Consider the following 22,656-nt stretch of genomic DNA (forward strand, 5'->3'; position numbering starts at 1 on the left):
TACTCAAACTGCACAACCTTACCTGGTGAATGAAAAAGGGTTATCCAGCTTTAAGAGAAAACAACTATTTGTAAAATTACTAGTTTAATGTTGGTTTCTGCAGATAGACTGTCAGATGCATTTGGCATGGAGTATGTTCGTTTGTTCATTATTCTCAGTAGATAATATCTACATAACTGTAGATACTGAAAATTATTTGAATAGTTGAGTGAATGAATAAGTAATATGAAATGGTTATATTATCCTGGGAGTTGATAACATCAGCTTTCCAGTTGGCTCACTGGGATTCTTTCAGTTTCCAATTCCTCCTCAAATAAATATTTACTAGTCTTAAACTTTATTTTACTTGCAGTTTTAATGGCTAATGGCTAATGCAGTTTTTATGGCAGTTTTATGGCTCATGGCTAAATTGAGATCCATGTAGAAAATCAGAGTTACAGAACGATTATTGGTTTCTGGCTTGCCTAATTACCAAACATTCCTGCTCAGCTATTTGCATCAATGTTTTAATCAGACTTTAAAGGGTTGAAGGTTTGAGATCACAAAATAGATACTGAGAAGGTAAGTATTGAAAAAATATTGTAAAAATTTTCAAAGAGCCATGGTTCTCAAGTGGTTAAGAGGCCAGAAACATTAGCATTATGTAGGGAGTTGGTAGAAATGCAAAATTTGAGGCCCCAGTCTAGACTTGTTCAATTAGAATCTCTGTGTTTTAACAAATTCTTCACATGATTCTGATATAGAATGTTTGAGAACCACTGCATTAAGGAAAAAACCACTTATGTTTGAGAACCACTGCATTAAGGAAAAAAATAGAGAAGGCAAGAATAGTATTGGTTCTTTAAATGCCTTATATACATGAAAAAGGGGAGATTATTCAGATACAAACATAATAATTGCCATTGTTAATCAGACCTAGTGAACTGTTTCTTAGTGTATGAATCAAGGAGACATTAGGAGGCATGGCTGTTTTTCTTAATTTTTCAAAAGTTAGATATATTACATATATTCCAGTTTTCCTTAATAACATATATTGATTTGGTTCTTCATACATTTTCTAAACATTTTAACTGTTGATATTTTCTTTTCTTTCTATCTTTAGAGATAATAGGCTTCATGAGTTTTATAAACTACTGTTAAAATCTTAAATGCACTTTTTTCAGTTACATTTTAGTTTTATGAGATTGGGCTAAAAAGTCTGCATTTACCCTAACTATACCTTTCCCGATAATCTAGATACAGTGATTTGTACAATAGGAAGAGAGGACAGAATGTAATGTTACGTATATGTGTTACTGGGGTATTCTAGGAATAGCACTGGGCACATTCTCTGTTGTGGGCTTACAAAGACTCCTTGATAAACACATTTGTCTTTTGCACGGTAAATGAATGGAATATGCAAATAATATTTCCAATTTTCTTAAGATAAAATAAACTTTGTTGGCACTGTTCCCAGAAGGATAAATTTCATACATTTTAACAAATCTATAATGATTTAAAAGCTGTAATAAGAAAAATCTCTCATTCCTCAATTATGAATTGCTACTAAAGAAGAGTGGGCCCTGTCCAACAAACCAGCCTCAAAAAGGGCACTGAAGTGATAAGTGAATCTTACAGCCAATTATTTCTGTCCTAAGCAACCTAACAAAAATGTAGCCAAAGCCTTCCTGCTTTGAAGCAACCTACTTCATTGCATGCAAAGTCCCGACTCTGCTTTGCAAAAAAAAAAAAAAAAAAAAGGTGGTGGTTGTGATGTTTCCAGATTTGCTCTGATATTAATGAAAAAAGAAATATTAGATGCAGAAGGCTAACAGCAAGATGTCTACTAAAAACCTATAATAATTACCATAATTATGGGAAGAAGGAAGAGATGTTTGCTAATACCACATATATTCAATATTCTGTTGGAGGTCCTAGCTAATCTTTTCCTTTAGAAATAAGAAAGAGAACTGTCATTTTAACACTGGACATAATTCAATAGACAGTCCAAAAGTATTTACAAATTATTAGAATTTATCCAGTTTTCTGGATTTGAAGTCAATATACAAAACCTAATTACACTTTTATATTTCAGCCACAAACAATAAGAAAAAGATGTAAAAAATTTACGGCATATAAAAACACCAGATGCCAAGGAATAAAGCCAGTGAAAGGTGTGCAAGACCTCTCAAACTAAAACTAAAAACTTTGCTGAAAGATTCATGTGGAACAAGTAAAACTTTTTTTATAGACTATCACTGGAAATAAAACTGGACCTACCATTTTAAAAAAGTAGTATTTATTGAAGCTGAACACAGACATACCCTATGACCCCAAAATTCACTCCCAGATATTATGTACAACGAAAATGAGTTTATATTTGCATTAAAAGTTTTACAGGATTGGTCATAACAGCTTTACTTAAAATAGCGCCAAACTAAAACCACCTAAATGTGCAACAATAAAATGCATAAATAGATATATTCATATAAGGGAAGATCACACAAAAATGCAAATTATTCAGGAATGCTACTGAATATAATATATATAATGTTGAACAAAATTAGCAAGGGGCAAGAGTAAATAATGTAGGTTTCCATTTGTATGAGAGTCTAAAACCCACAAAACAATTCTATGGTTAAAAGTCAAAACAGTAGGTACCTTTGTGTGGGCATAAGTGGCTGAGAGGCATGAGGGAGATTTCTGAGTTCTTGAGACATTTCATATTATACCTTAGTTTAAAAAGTTTACTCCTAAAGAAGCAAGATCAAGGTATACAAAAAAAATTCCAAGTAAAAAAAGCAAGAGTTGTGGTATCATAGTAAACAAAGTGGAATTCAGGTGAAAAAGATATAATATGAAATGAACAATGGTGATTAATGGTACAAGATGTACTTTCTGTGGATGTATTTTTAAATATCTACACATGAATATTGTTAACACAGCAGATATAAGGAAAATAGAAACATTATTAGTACAGTATTTTAATTCTCCTTTATTCTTGACAAGTAATCAAAAAAGAACATGAAAGGCTTCAATAACATTAAGGTAGCACTTATATCTACTTAATGCTACAAGTTAACATTAAGTAACTCAGGTAAAGACAAATTGCTTACTCTATGGAAAACACTGAGAATGCAATCACAATTTGTCAAAACCAATGACACATATAGTGTAGAGTTCAATGGGAAATTTAATTTTATTTATAAAGAAATAATATCAATGTAAGAAATGAATGAATGAAGCATCTACCACAACAACAACAAAAATGGAACAGTGAAAAATAAAGGAAAGCAAAGGAGGGAACTAATAAAGTTAAAAGCAGAAATTAAAAGCCCCAAACCCACTAAACCTTCTGTTCAGGTTAAAAAAAAACAAAACAGAAAAATAGATTGACTATTAACTAGCTTAAATAGAGAACCACAATCTTTGCATATGATACATTTGAGCATTGTTAGAAAATTTCCATAATGAAAAGTTTTCTTTACAGAGAATATGAAAACACAAAATAATTATAAAGGCTAAATGACTTGATGGGAGAATTCTACCAAAATTAAAAAAATGGTTGACTCCAATAGTATTTAAATTGTCTGGCATAAAGAAAGAAGTTCTTAAAAGAAATATCTGAATGCAGAAGAGATACCACAAGCAAAGTTAAACTGAGAAAAATATTTGGATCTCATAAAAGGGTAATCTTAATTTGTAAAGAGGCAGTAAAATTGATATGAAAGGGATAAACCTATAGAATATGGGCAAATTGTATGAATAGGTGATTTACTAAAAAAATATTAAAGAGTTCTTAAACAATTGAAAAGGTATTCAATATCACTTTCATGAGAGGTAAATTGAAAGAAACTACATGGACACATCCTTTCTTTCCTAACAGACTTGCGAAATTCAAAAAATAACCAATATTTGAATGTTGCTGGAAGAAGAGAAAGAAAATTGGGAGAATTTATAAAGATTAGATAGGCATACACTCTTTGACTTAGCTCCAAATTTAGGAATTTATCTTATACCTGTACACATTTAAAATGAATGTACAAGTGTTAGTCACTGTAGCATTATATGCTATGGAAGAAGTTTGGTAGCAAATCAAGTGTCCTTTAATTGGTGAAATGACTAAGTTATGGTACATGCAATTAAATATCATACAACTATCATTATGTAATCAAATGGAAAGACAAGATACATAGTAAAGTGAAACAATCAAAGTATGGTGTAACTCATATACTACTTGTGTACAAAACAGGAAGCAAAAAAGAATATATGTCTTTTTGGTTTGTTTACAAACAAAGGATAAATAAGAAAGTAGCTGTTTTGTTTTTTTTTTTTGAAGTAAAAAAGGATAGAGACAGTATATGGTGAAGGGTCAGAGGGGAGACTTTAAATTCCATTTCTTTTTGACATTTAAAGTGAAGTTATTTAAATTGATATAGAATATTGAACTTATAGTGAAGATTTCTAACAGAAAATATCAAAGTAATATTTTAAGGAGATTAATTTTACAACCCGATATGCAAAATGAATTGTAAGACTGAGAGATGAATAGCAGAGACACATGTTAGAACATTTTTGTGATATACTAAAGGTGGAGTAACAAATGCCTAAATTAGGATGGTGCCAATAGAAATGCCAAGAAAGGATAAATGTATGGGATCATGTTTAAAATAAAAGCAGTAAAATAAAGATTAAATAGATATGATTAAAACAAAAATTTACACAGGACACAACTAGATTCTATGTAGCCTACATTCCTGAAGAATAAAGATAAACAACTAACAATTCTTAAGACAGTAAATTGAGGAAATGTCATAGTTCTAAATGATTTTCTAAAAGACAGAATTAATTCCTTTATAAGGTATTAAATGTTTATATATTTGTGTGAAGTTAAAATAAAAAAATAATTTTCGATTCTCTATGAAAACACATCTATAGTTCAATATCAAGGATGCACCTAACATTTTTGCTTAAAATTTACATATTTAGGCATTGGAGAAAGATCAGATAAATAAATTTTATTTATTTTTTTATTTTTTATTTTTTTTAGATAAATAAATTTTTAAAAATAAGCTAATCATTCATAACACCCAACAATTTCTACTACTAACATTTTTTTGCATACCTTAAAAACTTATTCCTAGGAATCTTTATTTATTTAAAAGATTTTTATTTATTCATGAGAGACAAAGAGGCAGAGACACAGGCAGAGGGAGGAGAAGCAGGCTCCATGCAAGAAGCCCGATGTGGGACTCCAGGATCATGCCCTGAGCCAAAGGCAGACGTTCAACCGCTGAGCCACCCAAGCATCCCTCTAGGAATCTTTATACTCACATTCTCTTACTGATTCAACTCTAGCTATAAGAAGACAGAGTTTCTGTATAACATTACCAATTTTTACTTAGCATTATTATTTTTTTTTTTTTAATTTTTATTTATTTATGATAGTCACAGAGAGAGAGAGAGAGAGGCAGAGACACAGGCAGAGGGAGAAGCAGGCTCCATGCACCGGGAGCCTGATGTGGGATTCGATCCCGGGTCTCCAGGATCGCGCCCTGGGCCAAAGGCAGGCGCCAAACCGCTGCGCCACCCAGGGATCCCTACTTAGCATTATTTATACGTCTGTGAAAAAAAAAATCTTCCCTTAAAATGTCTCTTTAGTAGTGCACTCATAACTTTGGTCTTAATTGTTTGGGAAGCCAAAAATATTTTTAAAGACATTTATTTCTAATTGATTTTATTATTATTTTTTAAAATTTTATTCATGAGAGACAGAGAGGCAGAGACACAGGCAGGGGGAGAAGCAGGCTTCATGCAGGGAGCCTAATGTGGGACTCAATCCCAGAACTTCAGGATCATGTCCTGAGCCAAATTTTGCTCAACCGCTGAGCAACTTAGGCATCCCTCTAATTGATTATAGAATGAAATTTACTTATGATTAAATTTCAGAAACTAAATTACAATTACTAAAATTATGAATTTCACATTGTAAGAATTATGAAAATAAAGCAGTATATTACTGCAGTGAATTACCAGAAGACTGAAAGGTACCATTCATGTTTACCTGAAGTGGGAGACTTGCAGCGCTCAAGTTCCAGGGGAACTGGACTGTCATTTAGCTCAGTCAAACCTGAAAGTGAAATGATAAGAAATGAGATAAATTTTGCTAACACTTTGTAGATAATTCTTATTTATTCCTGAAAGTTTAAAAAGGTTTTTCTTCTCTTGTGAAAACTTTTCTAGTCTCATGATAATGATTCTGAAAATTTGTTTCAATAAGTGATACCAGGTACAATAAGGAGCAATAACTAACAGATATACAAGGAGTAATTGAACATAATGGTAGAAAATATAAAATATTTTTTTTTCATGCAAAACAGCTACTTTAATAGATGACCTAATTTCATCTGAAAATAGGCCAAAAATAATACAACTTCTAAGGGGTTTTTTAGAAAGATCTAATCAAATCTTCTACTTTCAAAAGAAATGCTTACTGGCTTTTATAAAGAACATTAAGGGGATGCTACAAATTTAAGTATTATACTTAGTTATAAAAAGGCAGTGTTGTATAGTACATATTGATTTCATGGTATCAAATTCCTTCTTATAATCACTACATTTTTCTCTTATTTTTAATATTTCGTCACTCTACTGATAAATTCAAGGATAGGCACAATAGGTTAATAAACATTTTATAATTCTCATTATCTGCCAGCCTGCATTCCTATGGTATTTGTAAAATACCCTTAATATGGTTTTCCTATCCTTGTTAGAGATTCTTGTATACTTTTTCTTTATAATTAAATATTCAGAGTTTCTACTTTGATGTAAATCTCCCTACCCAAAAGTACTTAAGGGCTATTGTTAATTACCAAAACGATCTTTGTTCATATTCCTTGCCATTCCTTGCTACATTCCTATGTAATTTGTATGAATAAACTTGCTGTGGATTAAAAAAATCATAGAATTTCAGAAAACATCTGCTGTGGTACTCTAGCCCAACTTTTATGTTTTACAGATAAGAAACTGTCAGTTCAGAGTTTAAACTGTTTTAAGGTTACAGAACTAAGCTAGTGCCAACTTGAATAGAATTCTTTATATATTTAAGAGTTTTTTGTTGGAAGTAGGTATTGTGAATATTTTCTTCCCATGTGTCTTGTCATTTTCTTAGTGAAAATGAAATGTCTTTTGATGATCAGATTTGTTTCCTTGAAGGACAATTTATCATTTTCTTTTGTAATTTCTTTTTTTTGAATTCCTATGTGAGTCATCTTTGCCTACTCCATGGTCATGAAGATATTATTGTTTTCTTTAAGAAGCTTTTTAATTTTCAGCTTTCATTTTTAGGACTATATTTCATCTCAAATTAATTTTGATTGTGGTGTGAAGAGATTAAGGTCCACTTCTCCCCTATATGTTTGTCCAGTTTTTCCATCGTAATTTGTTTAAAAAGATTTTCCTTTCTTCATTGATTTTTATTAGTGCCTTAGTAAAAAATAAATTTGCCACATAAGTGTAGGTTTATTTCTGGACTTTATATTCTGTAGTCATTGGTTTATTTGCCTATCTTTTTCTTTTTAAGATTTTATTTATTCATGAGAGACATGGAGAGAGAGGCAGAGACACAGGCAGAGGGACACAGCAAGCTCCCTGCCAGGAGCCTGATGCGGGACTCAATCCCAAGATCCCAGGATCATGACCTAAGCCAAGGGCAGACAGATACTTAACCACTGAGTCACCCACGTGCCCCTATTTGCCTATCTTTTTTTGATTACCACCCTAATTAATGTAGGTTTATAGTACATCTTGAAGTCAGGTAGTAATATACTCCAATTTTTTCTTTCCAAGAGTGTTTTAATCTCAGATTCTTTGCACTTCCAAATAAATTTCAGAACCAATTTGTCAATTTCTACAAAAGGATATGCCAGATTTTTATTGGACTGTAATAAATCCAAGATAATTTTGGAGGAATAAACATTTAAAAAACATTCAGTCTCCCAACCCATAAAGATGCTGTTCTCCTCCATTAAATAAATGATCTTTTAAAATTTTCTTTCTGCAGTAGTTTGGTGATTTCAGTATAGAGGTTTTTGATCACAGCATTTTTCAAGTCTTCTATTTTCTCTCTAGTTTTCCACCTGGTTCTTATTAAATCTTGATTAAAAAAAAAAATCTAGTCCAACAATCTGTCTTCTGATTGGATTGGCCTCAAATAAGCAATTGGGAAGATATCCCTCTTTTTTTCTATTCCCTGAAGTTGTTTACATAAGATTAGTGTTTTTTCCTCCTTAAATGTTTGATAGAATTAATCAGTGAAGTTATTTGAACCCTGAAGTTTTCTTTGTTTTGGCTATTCAATTTTGAATACAATTTTTTTTTAAAAGATAGGAGGCTATTTATATTTTCCAATGTGTTTGGTGTCAGTTATATAATTTTTTCTTTCAAGAAATTTCTTAATTTCATCTATTTTGTCAATTTATAGGCATATAGTTGTTCATAGTCTTTATTATATTTGATGTCTGTAGAAAATCCATAGTGATATTCCTTTTTTCATTTATTGGTTACTTTTTTCCTTCTGGATCAATCTTATGAGGGTTTTACAGTTATTAGTAATTTTTTTAAAGAACTATCTTGTGATCTTGTTGATATACTCATAGTTTGCTCTCTATTTCATTCACTTCCTTCACTATTCCTTTCCTTCTGTTTACTTTGTGTTACACTATTCTTTTTTTAGTGTCTTAGCAACGTTTATTGATTTGATGTCGTTTGTTTTCTAATATAACTACTAATGTTCTAAATCTTACCCTTAAATACTAAACAACATCTCACAAATTTGGTATTTTGTGTTTATACTTGCAGTTCGAAAGTATTTAAAAATTTCCCTGTGATTTGCTTTTTAAGCCATGTGATAGTCTTAATTTCCAAATATTTGGGGACATTAATACATATTCTGTTATTGATTTCTAACTTTTTTGTGATCAAGGAACATATTCTGCTTGATATTAGTCCTTTAGAATCCACTATGCCTGTGAATATTCCAGGTCCGCATGAAAAATGCATATTTTCCTTTGTATGGTGCAGATGTCTCTTTATGTCAGGCCAATTTAGGTTGAGAGTTGCTTAAGGTTTTTATATACTTAACAATTTTTGCCTATTTGATCAGTTATTGAGGAGAAATGAATCCGTAGCTATGATTGCATATTTATCTATTTCTTTCCTTTTTTGCTTTCTATATTTTCAATATCTCTTATTAGGTTTGTACCTGTATAGGATTTTATATACCTTTCAAATAAAGTGATTCTTTTCTAATTTGGAATTGCCTATCTATCTCCTTGTCTTGATGTCCACTTTATCTCATGATAGCTTTCTTGAGATTAGCATTTTGATAAAATTACTTTTCCCTTCATTTACTGTCAATCTATTTGTATATGTTTTCATAATTAAAGTGCATCTCTTATAAACAACATATAGAGACAACATTAAATTTTGTCTCACAATCTCTGCCCTTTATTGGGGTGGGTGGGTGATGTGATGTTTGTTTCATTTACATTTAGTATAGCCATTAATAGTTATGTTTATGTCTACTTTTTTTTTGTTCAGTTTGCCCTTCTGTCTTTTTTCCATTATTTCTCTTTTCTGTCCTTTGAGAAAATAAAAATTTTTAAAAGATTTTATTTATTTGTTCATAAGAGACACAGGGAGAGGCAGAAGCACAGACAGAAGGAGAAGCAGGCTCCATGCAGGGAGCCTGACGTGGGACTCAAACTCTGGTCTCCAGGATCACACCCTGGGTCGAAGGCAGTGCTAAACCGCTGAGCCACCCAGGCTGCCCGAGAAAATAAAATATTTTTTTAGTGTTTTATTTTATCTTCTTTTTGGCTACTTACCTTCACCTTTGTTTTATTATTTTTAGTGGTTCTTCTAGGGATTATAATATGCATCTGTAATTCATCACAATCTACTTTTTAAAAAATATTTTATTTATTCATAGACACAGAGAGAGAGAGAGGCAGAGACACAGGCAGGGGGAGAAGCAGGCTCCATGCAGGGAGCCCGATGTGGGACCCAATCCTGGGTCTCCAGAATCACACCCCAGGCTGCAGGTGGCGCCAAACCGCTGTGTCACTGGGGCTGGCCCACAATCTACTTCTAATTATTATTGCATCATTTATCTTATGATGAAAGAAACTTACAACATTATAACTTAATTCTGTTTATGTCCCTCCCATCCTTTTTTACTGTCATATATTTTTCTCTACATGTTATAAACTCCATAATACAATTAGTTTTAATTTAAAAATTAAATGAATCCTTAGGGATTTTAAGACAAAATAATCTTTTATATTTACCCACATAATTATTCTTTCCAATGCTTTTCATTCTTACTAGACATCTAAACTCCATCTGGTGCTATTTCCTTCAGCTTAAAAACCTCCTTTACCATATATGCCAATGACAAATTTATTTACCTTTATATTAAAATATTTTTGGTAGATGTAGAATTCTGGCTTTTCCTATTCTTTGCAGTCCAACCATCTATAGAAGGCCCCCCCCTTCTTTTTTTCTGCATCTGTTCCCAGGTCAGTCATTTGCCCCAGGTATGGAAGCAGCTACAGATTTCTGCTCATCTATGAGTAGCTCTTTTCACTCAAGCAAGACTTCTTTGATCCACAAAACTTTTAAATATTTCCATAGAGAAGTATAATTTTAACTTTATCATTATATGTATCACAGGGTTTAATTATTGTTATCATAATCATTGTTACCATGGGAATGAAGCTTTCATGTCCTTCAACATCCTATCTGGAAATGGGAAGCCCCTCCCTCACTTTTATCTTATATCTTGGAAACACTGTGAAAGCTGAAGACATGGAAGACCAAACGAATGGAAACTAGGGAAATTGATTAATCCATTACTGATACTAGTTAGGTATCCAGTGATACCTGGATCAGAGTACATGCCAAATAATTGTGCTTTTCCCAAGATTATTGTGAGACCAAACGAATGGAAACTAGGGAAATTGATTAATCCATTACTGATACTAGTTAGGTATCCAGTGATACCTGGATCAGAGTACATGCCAAATAATTGTGCTTTTCCCAAGATTATTGTGAGATTTCCCAAAGATTAGGTGGAGAAAATTATGTCTGATATACAAATAGACTAAAGTAAATTGACTAAACTTGGAAAGTTTATACAGTGATTCATTAGAAAATATATAATAAATTATGGTTGAGAACAGATACAGAAATTTTATGGTGAATAACTGAATATCAGAAGACAAACCCTTTGGTTACAGTGAATTACGTCAACCTTTATTTAAAATTTCTAAGAGTATACAGTTGATCCTTGTGCGAACAGGCTTTAAATTGCACAAGTCTGCTTATACATAATTTTTTTCAATAAATACAGTATAATGCTATACATGTATTTTCCTTCTTTTCTTTTTTTTTTTTAAAAGATTTTATTTATTTATTAATGAGAGAGAGAGAGAGACAGACAGACAGACAGAAAGAGAGAGAGAGAAAGGCAGAGACACAGGCAGAGGGAGAAGCAGGCTCCATGCACCGGGAGCCAGACGTGGGATTCGATCCCGGATCTCCAGGATCGTTCCCTGGGCCAAAGGCAGGTGCCAAACCGCTGCGCCACCCAGGGATCCCCCTTATTTTCTTAATAGCATTTTCTTTAGTGGACTTTATTGTAAGAATACAGTATATAATACATACACAAAATATGTGTTAACTGACTTACTGGAAAGGCTTTTGGTCAATAGTAAGCTATTCATAGTTATGTTTCTGGGGAGTCCAAAGTTAAACGCAGATTTTTGAGCGCACAGGAGGGTTGGTACCTCTAATCTCACACTATTTAAGGGTCAACTATGTATCTATAATGTATCTTGGTGTATAATATAATGAAGACAGTATTTGAAGTAGCAACTTGTGAATGTTAAATAAAATATCAGTATTTTTTTGGAGACTAAAACCCAGTATACAAGTGTCTTCATACATACAACTAGGCTATACTTTGGGGGATTTTCTTACCAAGTTATGATTTGCCACAAATGATTATTTTCCAATTTGACTGACATTTTGGTGAGATAATTTTCTGTTGTGGAATAGTATATAGGATGTTTATTGGCATTCTATTTACTAGATACCAGTAGAGTACTCCTCCTCTAATTACAAACGCCAAAAATATACCCAGACATTGCCAAATGTTCTGTCAGGGAGACAATTATTCCTGGTTGAGAACCACTGCTGTTATATTAGCTTGTTTTATTTGTTTGACTCACTCTGAGATTACTAGCTAAATTCTAGAAAACTCACATATATTACTAAGTAATAGCTCCTCTGCTTTTCTTGCTTTGTTCATTTGGTTTAAATTCAAAGATGAAACCTTATATTTTACCTACTAATTACACTTCAATGTAGTTGCTTTCCAGCACAAAGTCTTGAGGTAAAAAAAAATACACTAAAACTGATTTCAAAAAGAAAGGAATCTGATTGGAAATCAGAGATATAAAAACTACTTGTTAACCAAATCATACATTTTTCAACTTATCCCTCTCATTCTATAGCTCTCTCTAGCCTTTTTGCACCTATTATGATAGTGAAAGCCTTCTGTTAACCAATCTTTGTATATATGTTCTGATTCGCATCCCCTTTCATTCTCTTAAGGATTTTCCTCCTTTAGTTATCCTTTCTCCTCTTTATCATCAATCTCTCTCTCTAGGAATCATTCCATAGTCACATTAATTTTAAAATATACTTTTTATCTTGAATGAAAACAAAAATTTCCTCCTCTTAACCCTTTATTCCAGTCCAGTACTGACCTATTTTTCTTCACTCCCTCAAACCAAACATCTTAAAAAGAGTTATTTACTTGTTCTATTTCCTCACTTGCCTCTCTTCTCCCTAATATAATTTTGCTTTCTATTCCAATACTTTTCCCAACCTACTTTTTAAAGAGTCTCAGAACAAGACCCACTAGTCGCTTTCCTGAGCTTACCCTATTTTTCCTATCTGCAGCATTTAACATGGCTAACTACTTCCTGAAACACTCCTCTTCATTTTGGCTTCTGCAATAGTGTCCCTAATTTTTCTCTTCTCTCTGGCAAATCCTTGTGCCATCTGCTCCTGGTTCCTTTGAAATTTAAATGTTGAAATTCCTGATGGCTGTATCCATAATCCTCCCCCCCCCCTTTCCCTTTTCTCCCCTGCCTAGGCAATTTCATTTATTCCCATGTCATGTCACACTATATGTATACTAAAGACTCAGATTATAGCATTGATATTCAGATTTGTTTACTTGTTTGTTTCACATCTTCACTTGGATAAGTGATAGACATATCAAAATTTAACATATCTAAAACTGAAGTTTTACTGCTCTACCCTAACCCTAACTTCATCTTTGTATTATGATACAATGTCAATCAGTTAAAGCCCAAATCCGGGAAGAATCTTTGATTCCACTCTCTGATCTCCCACATTGAATTAGAATTAGCAGCTTCTAATGATTCTTGGATCTATCCTTTTCTCTACAATAACATTTCTAAAACCCTAGTCAAAACCACCTCCTTATCTTTTCTGGCCTCCTAACTGGTATGCTGGCTTTTTTTTTCTTTTTTTTGGTTGGCTTCGCAATATTTTCTTAATGCAGCTGTGTGGATGATATTTTTAAGACATAAGTCATATCATTCCTCTGCTTGAAGTAAAATAGAATTTCTTATAATTGCCTCAGGAGCACAAATAATCTTGTCTCTGCTCATATAGACATCAAAATCTTAACTCATTTTCCTTCTGAATAATTTTTCACTATGCTCCTAGCCTCTTTGGCCTTCTTTCTATTTCTAGAAGATAGTTAAGTCCCTTACCACATTAAAACATTCTTATGGGTTGTTTATGCTACTTGGAATACACTACTCCCTGCTGGTTATGTGTCTAGTTCTTTTTTTAAAAAGTTTTATTGAGGTTCCATTCCCATATTTATAAAGTATATGATTTGGTAAATTTCAGCATATGTATACACCTGTGAAACTATCTCCAGGATCAAGATAATAACATATCCCTCATGCCCAAAAGAGTTCATGTCTTTTTGTAACCTTCCTTCTAGCCCTTCCCGTAAGTGCCCCTTCTCATCCCCAGGCAAACACTGATCTGCTTTCTGTCACTGTGCATTAGTTTTGATTTCCTAGAATTTTATATAAATGTAGTCAACAATATGCATCCCTTTTTGCCTACTTTCTTTTACTCAGTGCAATTGTTTTGAGATTAATCCATGTTGCAACATTTCTCAATAGGGCACTCAAAGAGAGGGAGGCATACCATAAGAGACTCCTAACTATAGAGAACAAACTGAGGGTTTGTTTGCAGAAACTGAGGGTTTCTGCAGAGGACGTGGATGGGGGATGGGTTAAGGGTGATGGGTATTGAGGAGGGCACTTGTGATGAGCACTGTTATATGTAATTGATGATTACTAAATTCTACTCCTGAAACTAATATTACACTACATGTTAACTAAAAAATAAAAACTTGAAACATTAAAAAAAAAGGAAAAAATAGTGTGTTCCTTTTATTGCTTAGTAAGCCAGTGAATGAGTATAACAGAATTTGCTTATCCACTTGCCTATTGTGGAGATTTTTAGTTGTTTTTGACTATTAATGTTTCAGGGTTTGGTTGCTATGAATGTCTTTGTATTCATACATGCTTTCCACTTTCATTTGTCTAGGGTTAAATAACTATATATAAAATGACTACATCATATTATAAGTGTATGTTTAAATCTTTATAACCTGCCAACTGATCATCCATTGTACATTCCTACCAGTATGGTGGGAGAGTTCTATTTCTTCCGCATTCTTGCCCATACTTGAGATGATCAATCTTTTTAAATTTTAGCCACTCTAACCAATGTATAATGATATCTCATTGTAGTTTTAATTTGATCTTTCTAATGATGAGTATTGAGTATCTTTTCATACGCTTATTTTTTATCGTTTACTTCTTTAATTTGTTGATTTGAATTAATAATGAAGGACCATCATTGTATTCCTGGAATAGTCTCTATTTAATCATTTTTTACATTCAGCTAGATTTGATTTCCTAAACTTTTCCATTTTTTCCAAGTTTTTGTTTAAATTCCAGTTACTTAACATACAGTATAATTTTAGTTTTAGGTGTAGAACTTAGTGATTCATCACTTATGCAACACCTAGTGCCCATCACAACAAGTGCTCTCTTTGACCCATCACCCATTTAACCTATTCTCCCTCCCATCTCCCCTCCAGTAATTCTCAGCTTGTTCTCTATAGTTAAAAGTTTATTTTATGGTTTGCCTCTCTCGCTCTCCTTTTTACCCCCATGTTCATCTCTTTGGCCACTGAAGTTCCACATATGAGTGAAATCATATGGTATTTGTTTTTCTCTGACTTATTTTCCCCTTAGCATAATATACTCTAGCCCCACCCATATCATTGCAAATGGCACGATTTCATTATTTTTTGATGGCTGAGTAATATTCCATTCATATACATATATATATATGTATATATATATATACACACACCCACACACGCACACACACACACACATTTTCTTTATCCATTCATTAGTCAAAGGACATTTGAGTTCTTTTCATAATTTGGCGATTGTTGATGCTATAGACATTGGTGAATCAGTATTTTTGTATGCTTTGGATAAATACTTAGCAGTGCAAATGCTGGATCATAGAATAATTCTATTTTTAACTTTTTGAGGAAACACCATACTGTTTTCCACAGTGGCTGCATCCGTTTGTATTCCCACAAGCAGTATTAGAAGCTTCCCCTTTCTCTATATCCTTGTCAATACCTGTGGTTTCCTGTGTTGTTAATTTTAGCCATTTTGACATGTGAGATGATATCTCTTTAGAGTTTATTTTTGGTTTTTATCTCCCTGATGTTGAGTGATGTTGAGCATCTATTTGTGTGTCTGTTAGCCATCCATATGTCTTCTTTGAAAAAATGTCTAATCATGTCTTCCGCCTTTTAACTGAATTATTTGTTTTTGAGTGTTGATTTTTATAAGTTCTCTATAGATTTTGGATACTAACCCTTTATCAGAGATGTCATTTGCAAATATCTTCTCTGATTCTGAAGGTTACCTTTTAGTTTTGTTGATTATTTCATTTGCTGTTCATATGCTTATTTATTATCAGTCTATCTTTTGTGAATTATTCAAATTTTTTGCCCATAGTTTTATTATTTGCTTTATTTTTTATTATTTGCTTTATTATTGAGTTTTTATTTATTTATCTTTAATATTTTTATTTATTTATTCATAGACACACACACACACACACACACAGAGAGAGAGAGAGAGAGAAAGAGAGAGAGAGAGAGAGAGAGAGGCAGAGACACAGGCAGAGGGAGAAGCAGGCTCCATGCAGGGAACCCGATGTGGGACTCGATCCCGGGTCTCTAGGATCACACCCCGGGCTGCAGGCAGCACTAAACCACTATGCCACTGGGGCTGCCCTATTATTTTTTAGAAGTTTAAAAATATATTCTAGATATGAATCCCTTATAGGATATGTGCTTTGCACATATTTTCTCCTAGTCTGTGGCTTAACTTTTCATTCTCATATCAATGTCTTCTGAAGAGTAGAAATTTTTAATTTTTAAAGAAGTCCAATGTAATCCTATGTTCTTGTATGAAGCATGCTATTGGTATGTTATTTTAAAACTTTTGTATAACCCAGTGTTATAAAAATCTTCTTTTTTTAATTTACAACTTTAGGTTTTTATATTAAGGCTCATAATCTATTTATAAATTAGTTTTTTAAAATTACCAGAAAATATGGATCAAAGTTAATTTTTTTACACAAGGGTATCTAGTTTAAATACCAATTATAGAAAAGACTATCCTTCCTCTACTTAATTGCCTTTGCACCTTTGTCAAAAACCAGTTGTTCATATATATGTGGGTATATTTTTGAAGTCTCTATTAAGTTCCATTGATCTATTTGGGTTTAACTATTTAATAGCACTAATTTTTAAAAAGATTTTATTAATTTACTCATGAGAGACACAGAGAGACAGGCAGAGACATAGGCAGAGGGAGAAGTAGGCTCCATGCAGGGAGCCAGATGTGGGACTCAATCTGGGACCAGGATCATGCCCTGAGCCAAAGGCAGACACTCAACGGCTGAGCCACCCAGGCATCCCTAATTTTTTTTTAAGTTTTGAAGTCAGGTAGTGTTAGTCTTCTAACATTGTTCTTTTTCAAAAACTGTTTTTGCTCTAATATTTTGCATTTCTGTATCAACTTTAGGATCAGTTTGTCCATTTCTATTAAAAGTCTCCTCAATTTTTATTGGAATTGTATTGAGTTATGGGTCAATTTGGAGAGAATTAACATCTTAACATTGAGTCTTCTGAAACATGAACATGGTGTAATTCTTCATTTTTAGGGGGTATTCTTTAGTTTCTCTCAGCAATGTTTTCTCATTTTCAGTGTGTAGATCTTTCATATCTGTTGTCTTATTATGGCTAAGGGTTTCACATTTTTTTAAAAGATTTTATTTATTTATTCATGAAATACACACACACACACACACACACACACACACACATACACACATACACACAGAGACACAGGCAGAGGGAGGAGCAGGCTCCATGCAGGGAGCCTGATGTGGCACTCGATCCCGGGTCTCCAGGATCACTCCCTGGGCTGAAGGTGGTGCTAAACCGCTGAGCCACCAGGGCTGCCCAGGGTTTCATATTTTTGATGCCATTATAAATGATATTTTCAAATTTCAACTTCAGATTGTTGTGGGTACATAGAAATAAAACTGATTTTTGTACATTGACCTTATATCTTGTACTTTATTAAACTCACTTATTCTAGTAGCTTTCTGTAGATTTCTTCAGATTTTCTTTATAGATGATTATGTCATTTCTAAAAAAAAAAAAGATGATTTAACTTTTTTTTTTCTTGTCCAAGTACACTAGCTAGAATCTCCAGTATAACATAAACTAGAAGTGGATGTGAATTACAAGTCTGGCTGCGGGGGAATAGACACTATTTCCTTTGAGTTGGGCACTGTTTATTTTAATCCCTTCAGATGGTTCTTTCCCTGCTTAGTTCCTCATAAGTCTGTGTTGATCAGTACTGTTGTTGAGGAGGAAACTGTAGATCTCTGGGATCTTCTTCGTGAACTATAGCTGTTTTCGGTTTCCTGGTTTCTCTTCATCTTATCAAATCAGGGCATCAACAGGTTTCCTCCTGGATTTCCCTCCTCCTATGCCTCTTTTGCTGCAGTCTAGAAACTCTCAGGGCAATAAACATGTAGTTTATAGGGTTACCTTCCTTTGTTTTCCATTTGTCAGAGATTACTGTATGTCATTGCCTGATGTTCTGTGTCTTAAAAAAAACATAGTTTTACTTATTGTGTCTGCTTAATTTGTTTATTTCAGGCTAGAGGTTAATCTGGCCTGTTTATATACCTGGGTCTGAAGTGTAAGTCCACAGAATTGTCTATTTCCTTCTTATCTCACAAAGTTTCACTTAAATGTTTTCTTCTGGGATAGGTCCTTCTGTCATAACACCCTCAAAAATAGGTCCACCTTTTCCCCTTTATCTCACTTTTCTGATAGCATTGCTATCTTTTTTCAATTATAACAGGATATCTATGGATTCTTTATATGTTTTCTATAATAAATTGAGGAAAGAGACCATTATTATTTCACTCATCACTATATATCTAGTGCCTAGAAAATGTTTGACAGATGTTTAATATTTGTTGAATGAACTTTTCCTATTTATTATTAACCATAATTTTTGCTCATTTTTGTTCCTTGAGGAATTCCTTCTTATTCTTTGATTTACTCCTGCATTTTTGATGTTCTCCAATTCATTTTTTTACATTTATTTACCTCTCTTTCCTAGCTCTCTTATTCTTCCCCTTTTCTTTAAATTTTCCTTTATGCTTCTATTTGTGTTCCCAGCATCTGTTACGATTCCGTACACTGAAAAAACCATGCAGTGAAAGCAGGAAAATATCTATAGATAGACTTGAGACTTTCTAAAGGATATTACATTACGTAAGTAGAAGTTGATGAGCAAGCACTCCTCTGATTCAAACAGGATACTATTATTCTCTAACAAGCAAAATTTCCGTCATTTTCACAAGTAGAAAGAGCACTAGATGAGACAGCTGACTGGGTATTAGTCATTCCATAGACTGGTTGTGATTCTGGAAAAGTTATTTAACCTATCTGTGGCTTGGTTTTGTATTATATTATAATAATGGCTACTATTTATAGAAGTGCTGTTACAAACACTAACAAAGAAAAGTTCCATAAGTCTTTAAGAGAGGTAGGGATTATGATTTTTACTTTATATGTGAGAAAAAGGAAACTCAGAGAAGTTAAGTGACTTGCCAAAGATTACAGAGTAGTAATGAGTAGTTAATACATATGAGTAGTTAAAAAGTAGAAAAAGTAGAACATGATATAAACCTTCTGTGACCCTATGCCTGCTGCTCTTTCCAAATCATTTCACTGGTCAGTGAAAATCTTTCAAATACGGAGGTTGCCTTTGAGCTATAGAGTTTTGTTATTCTATGATGTGAAAGATTTGCAAATGGAATAAAGTTTTAGGGTAGGGAGTTCCTTGGAACCTGAACTATAATACAATAAAGTTTTAGGGTAGGGATTTCCTTGGAACCTGAACTATAATACAAAATGATCAGTGAACGAGTCCAGGAAAGTTTGAAATTGAGGTGTTTCTTCAGAAATGCAAAGTATAAAGTTCAAAATGGAATGTGATATCACTTTGAGAGCAAAATTGATATAATAAAGTTTAAAAGCTGAATTTCAGAAAGCACTCTTTCAGTCTTCTCAATTGTGAAAAATAATTTTAAGTTGTTTCATTTTTGAATATATTTTTTTTATTGATTGTGGGTAAAAATTGGAAAAAAGGTGGTTTCCAATTATAGTATAATGTAATTGGTTTCCAGCAACCCCAAAACTGAGATACTTAGAGACACTGAATAGTACAGTGGAAGCTAATGAAATTTGTTTTAAATCAGATAGGTCTCAGCTTAATCCCCACTAATTATATTTTAAATCAGATAGGTCTCAGCTTAATCCCCACTAATTATAACTTTGAGAAAATAACTTAGTATCTTTTGGCTTCATTTTGTTCATCTGTAGAGGATTCTACAGACAGATACCTATCTGCCTTAAAGAGTTACAATGACCATTAAAAAATATAACACGGAGTCAAATTGATAAGCAAAATCACAGAAAGGAATAAATACTCAAAGGAAGTGGGTTAAGTTTCTCCAAATAGAGACAATGCAGATATGCTTTCCTGAAAGTTAGGAAACCATTCATGAAATGGCCAAATAGTCTCTATTATAATAAAATGGAACTATAGAAATGTAACCAGGTTATATGATTAAATAAATTAAAAAGCAAATTTTCATAAAACTTATTTTTAAAAACATATTCCAGGATATACCTTCAAATCATTAATCTGTCCCTTATCAAAATATGATATTAATTATCAAGAGAAGACTTTAAAGAAATTTGACTTCACATCCCATGGCTTGTCTGAACTGCTACATCACTGGTGGAGACATACAGGATCTCTTAATGGTCTTCTAAGGACTTGATTTTACTTCTGTCTTGTACTTCAGATCTTTGTTCTTGTACTTCAGATCTTTACTTGATTGTACTTCAGATCTTTGTTCGAAGAAACTATGATTTTTTTTCTTCAGAATCCTAGTGAACCCAGTAATGATAGACCATATCTCTGGTCTCACTTGTTAAATTTGAAAGATCCCATGGCTATTCATATGAGCAAAAAGAACCAGCTACTCTATCTCACTACCATCATCATTTAATTACTGAGCACATATTTGTGCTAGGTGCAGAGGGTACACAGAATTTGAGATCTACTCTTTAGGTTCTTGCCATGTATTTGGAAAGGTAGAGCATATGCAGGAAAATAAATAAACATACAAATGAATTTATGCTTAGTAAAAGTGGTTCACATATGTCCATATATAAATATATATATAAGCTTGTACATTATAGGCATTGAAATAATGGGACTGGCACAACAGGGATCTCATGGCAACAGAAAAGATTTACAATAGGAAGTAAAATTTTAGCAGGGCATTTCCAGAGAGGGGATGATATGAATAAAAATTATAAGAGTAGCAAGATACATATGCTTGGCTTAAGGGGAATGTTTTATATAAGAGTAGTAGCAAATTCATTTGAAAATGTAGATGGGAATTATATTTTAAAGTATCTTGAATGAAGGTTTAAAACCTTTGCTTTTTAAATTTGAAGGCAATATAAAATTATTGAAGGGTCAGAAGTAAGTGAGCATGTCTCAGAACTTCTTTAACCTTTATATCACAGTTGATACTGTAGAATTCTGATTAAGAACCTGCTCCTGTGTCTTATCCTCAGTATACAATTTCTCTTCTTACTATAAAAGCATTACATATTTATTATAGAAATATCAAAAAACACATAAAACTAAAATAACTTTTTAAAGTCCACACACAATCTCATGTTTAGAAACATTTATCTTTTTTTATAGATGGATGCATTCTCTCTGTCTGCTGCTCTCGCTCTCACTCTCTCTCACACACACACAATATTGGGGGCACCCAACCTTGAGAAGGCTAAACTGGGATTCAGAAGCTCAAGTATGTATGTTAACCACCTGGAGACTATTTACAGGAAACGTTTTGGCTGAAACATTTTATGTGGCAGGGAATGGGTATGAAAGAAGAGAATTAGGGTAGAAGTCAGTTAATTTTTTATGTAAAGAGCGATATAGTATTTTGAGTATCATGGACCATATGGTTTCTCTGGCAACTGCTCAACTCTGCCATCGTAGTGTGGATGTAACCATAGACAGTACGTAAAAGATGAATGTGGCTATGCTCCAATAAAGTTTTACATATGAAAACTGAAATTTCACATAATTTTCAGGTGTCAACAAATATCATCATAATATCTAATAGGTTTTTATTTCAAGAGAAACAAAAGTCAACATAGATATCAACGTTCTATCACAAGTCACCTGGAGCAGAGACAGTGAAAAGCATCCAAAAAGGGGGAGTTCTGCTAGAATAGAAAACTAGAGGATACTGATGATGGAAAATAAGTTACCCTATGGGCATTCCCAGGAAAATTTTAAGGACTTCACAAGAATTGAGTACTTTTAGCTACAGGAAGACAGTATCTTAGGTTATTATAAGTGATGTGATCCCATTAATCATCTTTAAACTTGTGAGGTGATGTCTGAAGAAATTCAGGATACAATGTGTGTGTATATACATATATATACATATTTCATACAAATATGAAGCCATTATATATATTGTTAAAAACCTGCTTTTAAAAAACATAACATTGATCAATATATTATAAACATCTTGTCAATGAATGTTTACCCCTAATATCACTAGTATCATTTGCATCTGCAATCATACCCTCATTTTCCATTCTTTCTGCACTGGTTTACAGAATTGCTTACTCTACTGTCTTCAAATTTGCATTTTCTATCATGTCAAATGTTAATATTGACTTTTTAGTTTGTGATTTTAATTCGCCAACTTCATAGTGTTTGTTACCTAAAATCACTATAGAAATTTGTTTGTGTA

General features: G+C 32.8%; 1 protein-coding gene across 3 annotated transcripts in view; it reads right to left on the reverse strand.

The window, feature by feature from the left end:
- The window catches only part of STXBP5L (syntaxin binding protein 5L), a 380,025-nt gene that overhangs the window by 57,120 nt on the left and 300,249 nt on the right, over window positions 1-22,656 (reverse strand). For all 3 annotated transcript variants that reach the window (XM_041771139.1, XM_041771064.1, XM_041770992.1), the window contains one exon: window positions 6,044-6,109. In XM_041771139.1, coding sequence (XP_041627073.1) covers window positions 6,044-6,109 — 66 coding nt within the window. The remainder of the gene's footprint in view (window positions 1-6,043; window positions 6,110-22,656) is intronic.

Source organism: Vulpes lagopus, chromosome 1 (assembly GCF_018345385.1).
Source record: "Vulpes lagopus strain Blue_001 chromosome 1, ASM1834538v1, whole genome shotgun sequence".
Lineage (NCBI taxonomy): Eukaryota > Metazoa > Chordata > Mammalia > Carnivora > Canidae > Vulpes > Vulpes lagopus.